This window comes from Psittacula echo (assembly GCF_963264785.1).
Source record: "Psittacula echo genome assembly, chromosome: 6".
NCBI lineage: Eukaryota > Metazoa > Chordata > Aves > Psittaciformes > Psittacidae > Psittacula > Psittacula echo.
The window spans coordinates 6,084,857-6,100,290 of record NC_137743.1 but is presented as its reverse complement, the minus strand read 5'-3'; the positions used below and the strand labels follow the sequence as shown (position 1 = coordinate 6,100,290).

The 15,434-nt window shown below is 39.9% G+C and overlaps 1 protein-coding gene across 2 annotated transcripts in view; it reads left to right on the top strand.

The window, feature by feature from the left end:
- Positions 1–15,434, top strand: part of PLPP4 (phospholipid phosphatase 4) — a gene marked incomplete at both ends in the record, with an annotated part of 58,026 nt that overhangs the window by 21,021 nt on the left and 21,571 nt on the right. The window contains 4 exons of one of the 2 annotated variants that reach the window (XM_080621068.1): positions 191–299; positions 4,965–5,055; positions 8,323–8,386; positions 9,617–9,741. In XM_080621068.1, coding sequence (XP_080477194.1) covers positions 191–299; positions 4,965–5,055; positions 8,323–8,386; positions 9,617–9,741 — 389 coding nt within the window. The remainder of the gene's footprint in view (positions 1–190; positions 300–4,964; positions 5,056–8,322; positions 8,387–9,616; positions 9,742–15,434) is intronic. The other variant, XM_080621069.1, reaches the window with a different exon arrangement.

Sequence of the window (15,434 nt, the reverse complement as noted above, 5' to 3'; positions counted from 1 at the left end):
GACTTCTGAAAGGTACACTTATGAAGGTTGTATTACTAAAAAGCAGTGAGGTAAGATAGCAATGTATTATAAGAATTCATGCACGCTATACCAACCTTGGGGAGGTTTTAAATCAGCAGGACTCTTCTGTGGTTTTTACTTATCATTGTTAATTGGGGAAAAAAATTGTATCTTTAATTGTTCTTTTCAGTTTTACAGAATTTTTGGATCCATTCCAGCGGGTTATCCAGCCAGAAGAGATCTGGCTGTATAAAAATCCTTTGGTGCAATCAGACAACATACCTACGCGTCTTATGTTTGTAAGTACTAAAGGTTTCTTGGTCATTTGATGGCTGTAAGCTAAGTACGAGTAAGGATAACCAGTAGGAAATGTTTCAGGATGACAGGATGTTTATGTAATTCTAATGGCAATTATTTTCCAAACCAGGGATGTCCAAATTGGCAAAATGTAGGAAATTGTGGGGAGTTTACAGAAAGCAGAATTGCGGGTGATTGGATTTATGAATATTGATTTTACAGGTTAGGATTTAAGCTTGTGTTAACTTAAAGCGATGCTAGAGAAACGATTAGAGAAGCTTTCCAAATTAGCTGGTTGGGTGACCTGACAAAACCTTGCCTCGCTCGTATTAGTTTAAGTGCTTAAATTTTATGTTTTAGGCATGGTAGGCACTGAGATATTTGACTGGTTTACTCCAAATGCTTTTTTTCTCCATGTAGACAAAACTTTGCCTTAACTTCTGCCAACGAGTGTACTAAATATATCATAGGGATGCTCTGTTGTCATTGTTGTTCTGCTCTCCCCATCACAGCTTATGGTGACATGCAAACTGGCTGATTTTGATGGTTTCTCGGATTATCAAAATTTGAGGTTTTGATAAAATTTTCACTAGCAATGATTAACAATAATAATAATAATCTGCATATATAACTATAAGAGTGCAGTAAGAGTGCTGCAGAGTTCCTAAGAAATTACAGCTGTGGTTCAGGCTTTTAAAACATGTCAGTCTTTGTGAAAGCCTCATCAGTCCGAGTGGGGATGGTGGATGAGGCCAAATCCTAGTACCCTTACATCAAAACATCCTTTCCTGTGTCTTCAGTGGAGCCAGGATTTTACTTTTCAGATTAAGGTTTGATTTCAGGCTAAATGCAAATCAGCTATGTCATTTATCTTCATTTTTTTTCTTTTAAAGGGTCAGGCTTTCAGTTATGGCAACTTTTTAATTGAGGAACAACTTGAAGGTGTTTCCTATTTATGAAGTGCCAGTATATCAGAGCTTTCTAAGACATAGGCTGAAGGCCTGGTTTTAAGTTCATAACACTGTTTATACTGCATTAAGGAGAAGCTTTATTAAGGATTTTTTTAGATGGATGAGTGGAAACATACATCCTTCCTGAAGTCATAGAATCATAGAATAGTTAGGGTTGGAAAGGACTTTGAGATCATCCAGTTCCAACCCCCCTGCCATGGGCAGGGACACCTCACACTAAACCATGGCACCCAAGGCTCTGTCCAACCTGGCCTTGAACACTGCCAGGGATGGAGCATTCACAACCTCCCTGGGCAACCCATTCCAGTGCCTCACCACCCTCACAGTAAAGAATTTCTTCCTTAGATCCAATCTAAACTTCCCCTGTTTCAGTTTGAACCCGTTACCCCTTGTCCTGTCACTACAGTCCCTGATGAAGAGTCCCTCTCCAGCATCCTTGTAGGCCCCCTTCAGATATTGGAAGCTGCTCTGAGGTCTCCACGCAGCCTTCTCTTCTCCAGGCTGAACAGCCCCAACTTTCTCAGCCTCTCTTCATACGGGAGGTGCTCCAGTCCCCTGATCATCCTCGTGATATAAAGCTGTTTAAAACAAAAAAAAAAAACCCCAAACTCACAAACCCAAACATTAAATTGTTATGTTAGGAAACACTCTTGAGTTTAATTCTGCTATTTTTCTTTATGCTGAGCATTGCTTTGCTACCTTGTTTTCTCTGATCTGTATTTATAACTGAAGAGTTCAAGAGATAATAGTGAATCATTGTGCAGGGGATTGCTGCAGTGGTTAAACTATTTTTTAAACCATTCGGGATTACCATTAGTTCATCCTCAGCTCTCTAGTCAGTAGCCACTGGGAAGCACGATTCTGGGATATGTGTAATATATTTCCCTGTTGACCACTTCCCATAGAGCCGGATTTTGATATAGTTCATGATACAACTTCCAGGTAGCTCTGGGTCAGTAATGTTTGCATAGTCTGTGTTCTCTTTCTGGCTCAGACCATTAACATCGAGCAGCTTAGTGAACAACTTCTGAAATTCAGAAACCTAGATAATTTCCAAGTGTTGTTTCTTTAATTGGGAAATAAAATCCCACTGTAGCATTGACACGAGCTTTCATTAGGTAAAGAATTTCTTGCCACTAGTGGCATATTCCCATACTGAAGAGTATGGCTGTGGCTTACCAGAAGACTTTATGAACTGCTGGATCATTTTGTATGAGAGATTTGAATCCAAGAGAAATGTTGTGAATATTCCAAACCCAGATCCAAATTAGACAAAGCTGACTTCTGCATGGGTAGCAGCAAGGACTGAAAAGACCTGAGTCTTGTTCTGTCACTCTGTGAGTGAATATTCCTTGTCTTGGAAAGTATAAGGTACTGTCAACTTCTCTTGAATGCACGGAAGTATGTGGGAGTCCCTATAACTTTAGCATATCTCTGCCTTGCCGGGATGAATAATGAATGAGAGAGATTTTGTCCATATTTCACAAAAGCAAGGCAATTTTGGAATATTTCACTGCTGGAAAAGAAAACGTTACTGAGATGCATTTGAAGAGAGTATTGCTCATTAGACTGATGCCAAATCTGTTATGGATATGAGCCATACAGAATCTTTCTGCAAAATAAAAAGGAATTGTTAGCAAGCCAAACTTTCTTTATATGTGCATTTTGCTGCAGAATGAAAGTAAAATGAAATAATATCCACCTTCCAGCTAATGCTTTTGTGTAAGGAACAGCAGCGTATGACAAACGCGAACAATTCTTCATCTCTCTCAGAAATCTACATGCTTGTGAAATATGAAGAAATCTGCAGTTTTACCAGATTTCTGAGGATTGCTTGTAAAATGGTTGGGAACGAGCCGCTACTTGAATTCTATTCTTAAGATTTTCTTCTGCTTCTGCTTGTGCAAAAGAGCCTGTCATCTGGCTGCATTTCTACATCTTCTTCAACAATGGCATGCAGATATCTTTCATCTTTTCTTTCCTGGTGGCAATCCTTATTTTTTAGAAGGAAACTAATAATTCAAGGTTTTGCTTTAAACTTTTGTTTTATTTCACTCTTTGTCTCTGAAAGCAGAAATTAAACTGTTGCTGAGGATGGAGAGAAGTGAACGTTTCTGGAGCAGTAACACGAGACTGGCATCCTAACTTAGATAAATCTCACTCCGACTCTAGGCAGAAGGGAGTTTTAAGTGGAAATGATGCATCTTTGTTACAGAAAACCTGGTGCCTGCCTTTCTAAGTGAAAAAAGGGGAGCAGACTCCAGACTGTGTTTTAATTTGCATGGCTCAGTGAGTTAGATAATAATTTGCACATGCAGGTGAGGAGAATCTGGTCCATGAGGCGCCACCAAAATAACAAATACAGTGCATTTTCACGTTGTTGCCTATTCAGATATTCTAAAAGCATAAACTGAGGACAGGGTTTAATCTCTATTATAAAAAGAGGAGAGTTGCATGTGTTTTGTCATAACCTGTTTGTCCTGTCTAGCTCTTATTTCAGCGAGACTGTTTAAGAAGTAAAACACTGTTCAGCCTCAGTAGAAATAGCATAATCATACTTAAGCTCTGGCACCCCTTGTGCCATGTGCAGCTTAATTTTCACCTTGTTTAAAGGCCCATTTTCACTTCAAGAGAATAAATGCTTTCTAATGATTTTGAATGCTTGATTCATTTTCGAAGAAATGTGTTTGTGAAAAGCTTTGTAGATTTCAGAAAGGAATTGGTTAACTTAGACCAGAACCAACAAGAAGCATAACCGGATTACAAGTTGCCTTTTACCTCTGCAATTGAAAGTCTGAGACAGGAGGGATGATGGAAGGACCAGTTAGGAACAAAATCATAGTTTTCATGGCAGGCTACTAATGAAAAACTCCCTTGTATTGTTCTTGGTAGAAACTGATATATCTCTCTGGCAAGACAATAAATCACTGCTCTGGGAGGACAGACTGCAGTATACAGGCACTGCACGAAGTAGGCTGCTTTTCAGATACATGGCACATTTACAGTGCATTTTAACATAGTCATTGCCCTGTGCTTGCAAAGAAAAGTCATCCTGCATCCAGCTCTGGGGCCCCCAATGCAAGAAGGATGTGGACTTGCTCAAGTGAGTCCAGAGGAGGCCATGGAGACGCTGCGAGGGCTGGAGCAGCTCTGCTCTGGAGCCAGGCTGAGAGAGCTGGGCTGGGTCAGCCTGGAGAAGAGAAGGCTCCTGAAGGGGAGACCTTAGAGCAGCTCCAGTGCCTAAAGGGGCTGCAGGAAACCTGGAGAGGGGCTTGGGACAAGGGCCTGTAGGGACAGGCCAAGGGGAATGGCTTTAACCTGCCAGAGGGGAGACTGAGATGAGCTCTTAGGCAGAAGCTCTTCCCTGTGAGGGTGCTGAGGCGCTGGCCCAGGGTGCCCAGAGAAGCTGTGGCTGCCCCATCCCTGGCAGTGTTCAAGGTCAGGTTGGACACAGGGGCTTGGAGCAAGCTGCTCTAGTGGAAGGTGTCCCTGCCTGTGGCAGGGGTTGGAACTGGATGAGCTTTAAGGTCCCTTCCAACACAAACAATTCTGGGATGCCACTTTTCTTAAGGTCAGGAGTTTGATAAAGATCAGTCAGCTTTCCAGTTTAAATGGAGCTAACTGAAACTGATTGTTTATCAGTCAGACTGAAAAGGAATTGATGCTCTCACACATGGTGTTTGTTATCTTTTACAGGCAATTTCCTTCCTTACGCCACTAGCAGTCATTTTTGTGGTCAAAATAATCCGGCGAACAGACAAGACTGAAATCAAAGAGGCTTTCTTAGGTAATGTATGTGATTCTTCAAGATGAAAAGTGTGTGAAAGCTCTCAGAGATTGATTCCAATTGTAGTTTAAACCTTGAAGAAATCCTGTCTCCATTACAGTCCATTACAGTTGTTTTCAGAGCAGGTGTAGTTGTAAGCCATCTCAGAAAAGCCTTTTTTTAAATGCATATGTCTAAATGTTCAAATTCTGTGCCTTCATTCCACAGTCTATCTAGCAAGGGCCAGAATTCCATTAGCAAAGACAAGACCATCTGAGACACTGTTCAGATGGATATTTTTCTGTTACAACCAATGTATTACCTCTTATTTATAATTGTAGCTATTCTCAATTTATGGTATCACTGGAAAGCCGTGTGAGATTCAGCTGCTTAGTGTAGGAAATTACTCCTCCCATTGTTCTGTCTGATCTCCTGGTATTTACCGTTCCCCATTGCATAATGCATGCTCATGGCTCAGGTTTTGTAACCACGAGCTGATGTTTCGTTTTAAACTGCCAGTGGTTAGATGCGCCCTTAATGCTGGACTGTGAACTGCTATGGCTGTGTTATGGAGGAGCTTTAATTACAGTTGTAGGCAACAACTTTGAGCAGAGGAGCAGGTAGACAATGGGGATGGTAAATCTTAAACTGTTCCAGCTGATTCTGGCTGTGTCTATCTCTTGAAATCTTTTAGTGAGGTATGCCCAGATCCTGTTTACACACACAGTGCCAGAGACCAAAATTGACTTTCACTGGCAGAGGATACTTTGAAGCAGTAAGAACTGTAAATGTTTCTGTTGGCAACATGTTTGAAATGTGCCTAATTCTGAAAACCTCCTTTACTGCCTAATTTACACTTCAATTTATTGGCCCTTAGATTGTGAGGTCAGACAATACTCACCCTTGCCTTAGCTGGAAAGGGTGTAAATGCCACTGTGTATCTGCCTTTGAAGTTTTCTTAGACAAGACTGGGTTCCTATAGCTTGTTCTTTCTCCAGTGGCTCTAACACAAGTGTGAAAAGATTGAGGTTTGTTTTGGCTGCTGCCAGTCATTTGTAGTAAGCTCTGAAATGCCTTGCAGTGATATTTTGCTGAGAAGTCCATTCAAGTGAAAATAACTCTGATTCATAAAATGCATACAGTCACAGTTCTCAGTTTCCTTTTCTGCTGTTTAAGGAGGAAAGGAGCTTTGGATTAGTTTCTCCGTCACGTATTCTCACTTTTTTGTTCTAAAAAGACATTCATTTTTTCTGCTGTTCTTGCTTTCTGTTATGATTCCCTCTAAAATGTCCAGGAGAAAAAATGCCAGCTTCCCCAGTGTTCTCCTTGCTGTCCAGACTTTAAGGAAACCCCAGCCTTGATGTTCTGTTCTGCAGGGTATCCCTGTTCAGTATTCCCCTGTCCATACATGTGGAACTTCTTGTGGCCTATTTAAGTGTACTGTACATTAATATGATTCAGTGTGTTAATGTGTCTTGTGATGTGAAGCTGATCGTGAAGATTCATTAACTATGGTGGAGCTTTGCTGATTTGCTGGATTCTGGAATATAATGTTCTTAATGGTCAGGAAGTCCCCAAAAGGTGAATTTCTTTAGGCATCATACATAGAATAAATCAAAGATTAAAATGATGTGAAACTGCTTTGTTTCTCATATAGCCATTAACATAAAGAAGGTGATTTTGTGTGTCTAGGGTAAGGAGTGGTTAACTTCTACTCTAGGTGTCCTTAATCCTTCCACTGGAAGTACCTAGATCTCTCTACTGACTTGATTATATGACTTTTGATGTGCAGTATGAATCTTTCCTAAAGGGAACAAAATGATAGGAGTTGTAATTTGTTTATCAGCTTACATTCACACTGTCATTAGAAGCTTGGATATGCAGCAGTGGAAGCAGGTTCAGTCAGGTAGGCAATGAACAATCAAGACAAAGTACTATGAAATGATTAAACCTTACTTCATGTCTCAAAAAGCAGATATCTACATCTCCTATTTTTTAACATTGCTAGTCACATGCATTTGACTTTGTGAAAATTTCAATTCACCATGCAGCCACCATAAATAATTAAGAGAAAACAACTGAGAGGAAAAAGAGAGCATGGGATTGATTGGTCACTCTGAACATAGGTGTTGGAAGTGGCAGACTTCTTTGCTCAGTATCAGAGTCTCTGACTTGTTCTTTCATTTCTGCTGGCAGCTATTGCTATAGTCAGAGAAAACCCTTGGTTTTGCTTTGATGGAGAGCCTCCTTTTTTTAACTTGAAGAAAAATAGGTCCTATAATGCACATTTTTTTGATCTATAGTATCTTCTGGCAAAGATTTTATGGACACAGGATGAGTGCCGCTGAAGCGTAGCATCTGGGGAAGCAGTCCAATGAGAAAATAGCCCTTGTAGCTGTCATTGTATTACTGTAACTGTTCTGCTGGAAATCAGAGATTTGCCTGATAGGGTTTTTTTTCTGATGGGAAATAAAATTCAGTGGCACTTGTGTTGCAACAGGGAGCTGAGGTGTGGACTGCAACATTAAATCTCAGTTTTAATCTGAAAGGAATGTATGCAGGAGGCTGTAGATGAGATTCTCCAGAAAATCTAGGGATTCAGCACACAGGTACAAATAAAAACGAGGATTCAGTCATACCTAGTGTGACAGTTCATGTTTCATACTCCGAATTTATCAGGAAAATTGGTTAATCACGGGAGCAAATATAAGGGGAAAATATCAAGAGTTTTACTCAAAACGTCCACATACTTTTGAAAGAAAATTAAAAAAAATCATCCAATTCTAGTTTTACCCAAAAGGCAATCCTTTAGCCTGGAAGTGGACTGTTTAACTGTTGTATGTATGCATATACACATGCATAAACACACACATGTGTATATATTTGTATACTTATATGCATATATCATGTATACATCTATATAAGAACTCATTTTGACCCCAAGAACTTAAGATTTTGATCTAGTAAATTACAAAACTGATAAACACAGTACTTGATTCTCTAATAATTGTTTCCATCTGTTGATTTATGCCTGTGCAAATGACATGATAGATGGCTTTGTAGAAGAAAATCAGATTTCTCAAGAGTAGAAGCAGTGAAAAGTCATGATTATTATGATGTTCTGCAGTCTGTCTTTAGTCTGCGTCAAAGCAAAACAAGTAGGCTGCGAAGACCATTTGGTTTTCAGTCCAGAAAAGGTTTCACTCTGTAAATGAAATGCTGTAATGCTGCTATTTAGTGCCTGGTATTTAGGTTATTATTGTTCTGTTTGTTCATTCTGTTTTATAGCTGTTTCCTTGGCTCTAGCTCTGAATGGCGTCTGCACAAATACTATTAAATTAATAGTGGGAAGGTAAGTTTTGTCATGTTATAAATGGAAGCTTTAACTCTTAAGAGAAATGAAGGCAGATTGACAAATACAATGCATCTTAATAAAAATAAAGCGACAGCTATTGCTCTGAATTAGAATGGGCCCCTGTGAAGCTGTCCTCTTCCTGGTGCAAATGTTGTACAACTTCATTATGTGACATCCAACTGTGGTAGGAGTCTATGCCCTTGTGCTTTGTTATTTGTTTGACCAGTTGGCAGATCCTGACAAATGAAGAGTTTGAAAGGAAAGGTGTGAGGTAGAATCGGTTCATTAAATTGGCAACACAGCATGTGGGAGTTCAGATGCTGGTGCAATTAGTCTGATTAAAGAGGAATCAATTGAGTCTCTGTATAACCCAGTGCATGCATTTCATGTGAAGCATATTACTGCACGTAGTATTTCCAGGTAACATCAAGATCCATGGCAGATCAAACCTTGGAGCTAAGCAGGAAGTGGTCTCTAGGTAGGATATTTTTTTAGGAAAGCATAAATTTGAATGAAGGGCTCAAAAAAAAAATTAGCAAAAAAACCCCTCTGGAAATTAACTTTTTTTTTTTTTAAGGTACTATTTGGCTCTTCATCAGAATTTTAAATAATTTCATCTGAAAAATGTATATTTGACTTTAATACACTATTTAATAGAAACCAATGCTGCAGTTTTTGTTCACCTTTTTTGCATTGAGGAAGCAGTATTTTTGCTTGGTGTCTGAGGCACCCTCTCTGCTACAAATGCCCTGACAATAACGGTACTTGGCACTTTTATTTTAAGAGTGCTTTTGAAACACAATTAAGAACGTCTGCACTTTCTTCTTCAGGCAGACATGAGCTCATTTTGCCCGCACTTCAAGCCAACTAGTTGCTCTGTCAGCTTGTCTCTGGTCTTGCTTCTCTACATGGTTTATTAGCTCAGGATCAGTATGACAGTATGATTTTCAGAGACAATTTCCACTTGCTTGCTTCACTGGTAGCTTCCATGAGATAGCCTGCCTGCAAAGAAAGTGACTTTGAATTGAGGGATATGGCTTAGGGTGGACTTGGCAGTGTTAGGTTTACTGTGGGACTCTGTCATGTTAAAGGTCTTTTCCAGCCTAAAAGATGCTAGTTTTTGTTGCTGTGTTAAGGGAGGGAATGAACTCTGTCTGTAATAACCACTTTGAGGTTTATTTGCTACTACAGCTTCTATATTTTTAATATCCATGGTGTTTTTTGTAGACCGCGTCCCGATTTCTTTTACCGCTGCTTTCCAGATGGAGTAATGAACTCTGAAATGCACTGCACAGGTGATCCAGATCTGGTGTCTGAAGGCAGAAAAAGCTTTCCGAGTATCCACTCTTCCTGTAAGTTCATTTAAAAGCAGGGCCTCTTTTGTAAGAAGCCGTCCTATCTGTGTTTTGGAACTGCTCTTTTCTTGTCAGATCGTGAACCTGATTTTTGCTGGAGGGGCTTGGACTTCTGTCTTAGGTCACCACTGCCAGAAATAAGGTTGTGAGCCTGTTCTTATCTTGAGAACCACCTGGCATCACTGAGAGCCACAGCAGGACCATCAGTAGAGTGAAGCACTATTCAAGGTTAAAGAACACATGTGTTTCTGGGGGGGTATCTGTTCCCTGATGCAGACCTCTGTATGCAACATTTATCTTTATAGTACTTATTTATTTTGTTGTATTCCATTGAAGTATGAAATGTGACAAGGCATGTCTGACCTGCATAGTTCTAACAAGAGCTAGTTGATATCTTTCAACTGCTACATCTATTAAATCAGTTCCAGTCACAAAGACAGTTCAACTGCTTTTATCATTAAGGATTCTTCATAGGAAGTTTTATGCTTGAAGGTGGAAGCGGTAGAAAGGAATGCACAGAGATCACGTTGCATCATTTTGGTGCTGTCCATCCTAATGATCAGGCTACAAAGTGAGGTTCAAGAAGTCCCTATACCACTACACGCTATGGTAATCTGCCAGTAGAAGGGTGGTTCTTTCAGTCACTGTTTTCTTACTCTTCTGACAGTATCCACTGCTGGCTGTGGCTAAAGAAGGAATCCTGCTCTGTGCTGGCCTTGATCCTGGAGGGTTTTTATACTTCCATGTTCAGATGTCTACTGCCAACAGACTGCTTTGCCTGGGTACAGGCAGGGGTAAATGGTAGCTCAGTGCAAGCAAGCAGAAAAGAATAGGTGGAATGTCCTGACTTTTCTTTCAGCATGACAGCACAGAGGTGGCATGTAGTGGGGGAACAGATCTATAAATAGTATTTTATTTAGAGGAGCAGATAGGCAGGAAAGAGAGGTTAATTTGAATCGCAGAATCATAGAATGGTTTGGGTTGGAAAGGACCTTAAGATCCTGTAGTTCCAACCCCCCTGCCATGGGCAGGGACACCAGAAGTGCACACAGTGCTGCAGGTTTGGAGCGTCTGCTCTCAGCACAGCACAGTCATTTTTCACTCTGACTTTGAGGTGGTCCTCAGTCTAGGTCTGATGGTTTGATCAGATACTCCTGGCTTACGCTGTATTCTGAGGTGGTTTTATGAAAACTCAGATATCTGATTTAATTGGTTGTGTTAATATTTACAAAGGTTCGTTTCTCTTTCTTGAGGAGCTGACTTCTAGAGTGTTTTATGTCAAGGGTCTAATAAGACTTGTTTTCATTTGTAAAATCACTTGATTACTATCAGCTTTTTGGATTTTTTTGGCCAATATTTTTGTTGCTTGGCTGTTCTGTTTCTGAGAAATACCAATTGAGTAATATCTGTGGAATTTGTTGTTCTGATCTTTGTTTAAAGAGCTTCAAATTGCCTAATTGCACAGAATTATATATGGCAAACAAGTTGTGTAATGAGATGAATGAAATTCTTAGCTGATCTTGCACCCTTTTTCTTGTTTGAGTCCCAGAAACGGATAAGGCAGCAGTAGATGTTTGTATATATGTTATAAGCTTTGTAATCCTAAACAACAAGCTTTATAATCCTAAACAATAAATCAATTTAGCTGCCTCAGATTTTGTTTATAAGCTTCAATTTCATTAAAGAGACAGTAGCAGAATATATCACATGCTGTTTAGAACAAATGGTATTTATTGCTAATTATATGTCTTCAGATCTGGTTGTCACACTTAATTGTGATCCTGTTGGCTCAGAATTCTATCAGTATCATAACAACAAAGGCTTAAAATAAGTGCATGCCTATACTGATGTACTAGAATTTATAGATTAGCCCTTAGCAAGTGCTATAGTTCATCATGTTACTAAACTGCAACGGTTTACTTGGAGGCTGCAAAGTGTGAGCTGCAGAACATACCCACAGACTAGAAGCACAGTAGTTATAGCATGGTCTGCTTACCCCTGGCACACATATTATCTCTCTTACCAAGACTGCTTGTCACAGAGTGAAGTGCTTTGTCCCTGTGCCAGTTGGGCAGTCACAGATTGTATACTGGGGTTTTGCTTTGAACTGGTTTTGGTTTTATAAACTCTGAGTTATGTTACTGCAGCTCACAGAAAATTGAATTGGAGCAGAATGATGGCCCAGTGTATTTTGATCAAAATTATATGAGAACAGCTTTCTCCATCACTGACTAGTATAATAGGAGCATGTGGCTGAGTTGACTATATTTCCTGCTACAAAGCCTTCTATTACAGTGTGATAAGAATGAAAAGATATTATGAATGCAGTAATTTTTATCTGTTGGTAAGTGTATGCTAAAGTGAGGCAATTCTGCAGCTGCTTGAAGTACTCAGCTGTTTAAAGCCTGATCTTACAATGTCTAAGTCTCTGACAAGCCTGTGTGTTTTGAAGCCTTAAAATCCACATGTATCTTAGTCTCAGAATGGAGAAAGAAACCATTTACATTTGATAATCTTAAAATGATACCTCTGCTCCTGGTGGGTAGCAAAATAATTTAGATAACCAGGATTGACAGTATTATTTTACCAAGAATAGTTTATAATAGTGATAATAAATTTAGTTTCTTGCTGTTACTTCATCCCCCACTAGATTGAAGAATGAAAAGCAAAACGTAAGATGGCAAACACACTATTATACTGCCTTCCTGGACCTGCAAAGCAATGAGGATGTTGAGAGCATAATAATTCACATTTGGAAATTTTGCTGTAATTCTCCATTTTCAGTATTTTGGTTTGTGCAATGTATGAACTTTACCTCCTCTACCTCCCACTCCCTGTGGAAAATCATCCTCTTATCTGAGTTTTAAAAAGCTCTTCTTCCTGCCCTCTTAACATGTAGGTAGCTGCAAGCTTTCTTCCCATAAACTCCATCCAGACTTTTTCTCTTGGCTCCTTTCTCCCTTCCCGCAGCATAAGATTGCTACTAAGTAAAATGAAGGAGTTCCGTTCTCAGTTTTCTGTCATCCTTTATCTGTTTGACTTGGAATTCATGAGGCAGCACCAAAAAAAGGTGTTTTTTCATTACTGCTTGTGTTTTCTTGAGGGCTTTTTGTCTATTTTCATGGCCTGCAGAAGCATCAATGTGGAGGACGGAAGTTGCCATAAACTACAGTACCTGTCTTTGGAATGATAGGTACAAGTAGCCCACTGGAGTTTAGCATCTTCTGCTTCAGTTGAACACATGAAGAAAATAAATCACACATAAAAGCTGCCAGGCAGCTCATAAAGAGAGGTTAGAAGCTTCAGTCAAGAGCCATTTTCATCTTCAGAAGAGTTTTTCTTAGAGCATTCCTGGGACAGGCTGTCAATCAAAGGCTTTGTTATACCAGGATCTAAAACCTCATCTGTGAAAAATGAGGCCTTTAACACAAAAATCTGTGGTGCTGTGAATGTTGTGCTATAAGAATGTAGTGCAGGGATGTATAACAAGAGTGACAGTACTGGCACCCCAGATGGCCTGACCTGACCTTGAGTACTCAATAAAAATGTTGTGAACTACCTGTCTTCCAGTTTGAGAGTCAGCTTGTGCCCTGAAGGAAAGTGTGTTCTCCTTATTAAAGCACAGATGATTTTCTTGGCTTAAATTACCATGTCTTTCATCTCCCCGTGCCAAGGAGTGTATGTAATACAGAGAAAAGAAATGTATGGAGCACAAACTGTTTTGTAAAGTCAAAGAGTGACTTGCAGATAAATGCAAACTACGGTTCCCTGAAACAAATGAGGCATTTTGTACCTAATGAGAACAGGCTGTTGACCCACAACCAGTTGTGTTGCTATTACCTTCTCTGAACAAGGAGCAGGACTCTACCTGCAGTGGCTACTGAAAATATACTTCGAGCTGGCATACCTCATTGAAGGCTGCTGCCTCCTGGCTCTGTCTTTTGCTGTCTTTTTCTGGAAAGACTGTTGAAGTTGGGAGTCTCCTCTTGGTAACTTCTTGCAACGGCAACTTGAATTTAGAACCTACGCAAGCACAGCCCAAAGTTCAATGACTCCGTTGAAATTCACACAGGGTGTATTTTAATGGATCAAAGAAGTCGCTGAGGACTTCTGGGTTGTTTGCAGCACTTTTTTGCTTCTTTTCCAGTTGAACTGCCAGTATATCTTGTTTGAGAGAACCAGCAATTGGGAGTAGGGAGCCAAGGCTCGTGCCTGGGTTCAGTAGCTCAGAGGTGTTCCTGAGTGTCAGGCTTACATGTAGCTATTCTAACTAAACCACTTCCAAAATGTAAGTCTGGGGTTTTTTAGTATTTCCATGGTTTTATAATCCACCGCTAATTTTAAGCTATTTGAAGCTACTACCTGTGGAGATACCCAGCAGCTTCTATATGTCCATACCTGATGGCAAGAATTACGTTTATGAAGATCATAAATGCAGCACGTTTTCCTCCTGCTTGTGTCCTTCCTGTGTGTCTTCTGTAGAGAACCTTGAGGCAGCCTACCTTGGGCATACCTCACAGCATCCTAACCTCTCAAGATATACTCCTCAGGGTTTGTTTTAGCTTTACTTTGCAAGCTTGTTATCCAAATCAGAAGCAAGTCTCTCTCAAACATAGTTCTGACCACAGTGGAAATTTCTGAACATCCAAAGCCAGTTACACCATAGTAAGGAATTGGAGGAATTCAGCCTTCTGTAGTGAGCTTCTGAAGAAACTTTGTCTTATGTTTGGTGGAGTATGATGGCAACTGTCCTTTGCTGTTTTGCTTGGAGGGTTTTTCTTGGCGTAGTCTCCCTCCTTCAACCTCCTGATGTGCAGCACAACATGCTGTTTCATCAGATAACTCCTTGCAGTGCTGGCAAGTACATAATGCAACTGCTGATGGACTGATACAAGACCCTTCACCATTTTTCCCTCTTTGCAGAAAGATTCAAACAGCAGTAGCAAGCAACTGATTAAAAAATGCCATAAGCAACCAAATGGATGGGCATACAAACAAGGATGAGTTAGTGTATTTAAGGAAATAAACAGAACAAATTATGCAGAAATCAACATAAACCTTTTATTGTCTGGAATTAAGAAGTGTAATGATTACCCAGCATACCAGCTGCTGAAAAATGCGATATACGAATAATGAGTATTTAACTGAATGCAACACATGAAAACTCACTGATAAGAGGAAATAAAATGGTGAATGAACACAAACCAGTTAATTGAATAAGCCACATGCATAGCTGGTAGCTGAAAAGATCACTGAATTTGCAGGTATACATTACACTAATAGGATTTCTAGTCCCTGAATTAGTCTTAAATTGCCATTGCTATGATCAGGTAAATATCTTTGTTTAGATAATGTGCCGAAATTTCTTCAGGGAACGTGCTCAGCCTACAAACCATCAGGGTTCTTTTTCATGCAATAGGCAGAATGATTCTCTTTGTGAACAGAAAACTGTATATCAAGGATGTCTAATTAAGGTGACAGAAATACTAAGCATGTTTTCTATATGAGAGCTCATATTTCCATAAAGGACCTGGGGTTAATGAGGGGCAGCTTACAATTGTCGCACAGGGTGAAGGGTCCACTGGAGAGTGCTGGGAGAGGTGCGCACAGAGGCAGTACCAGATGTAGCTGTTCTCCCTAAATCTGTCATACATTATAGCTTTAAGAGATAATGACAAGTCCAGATTTCA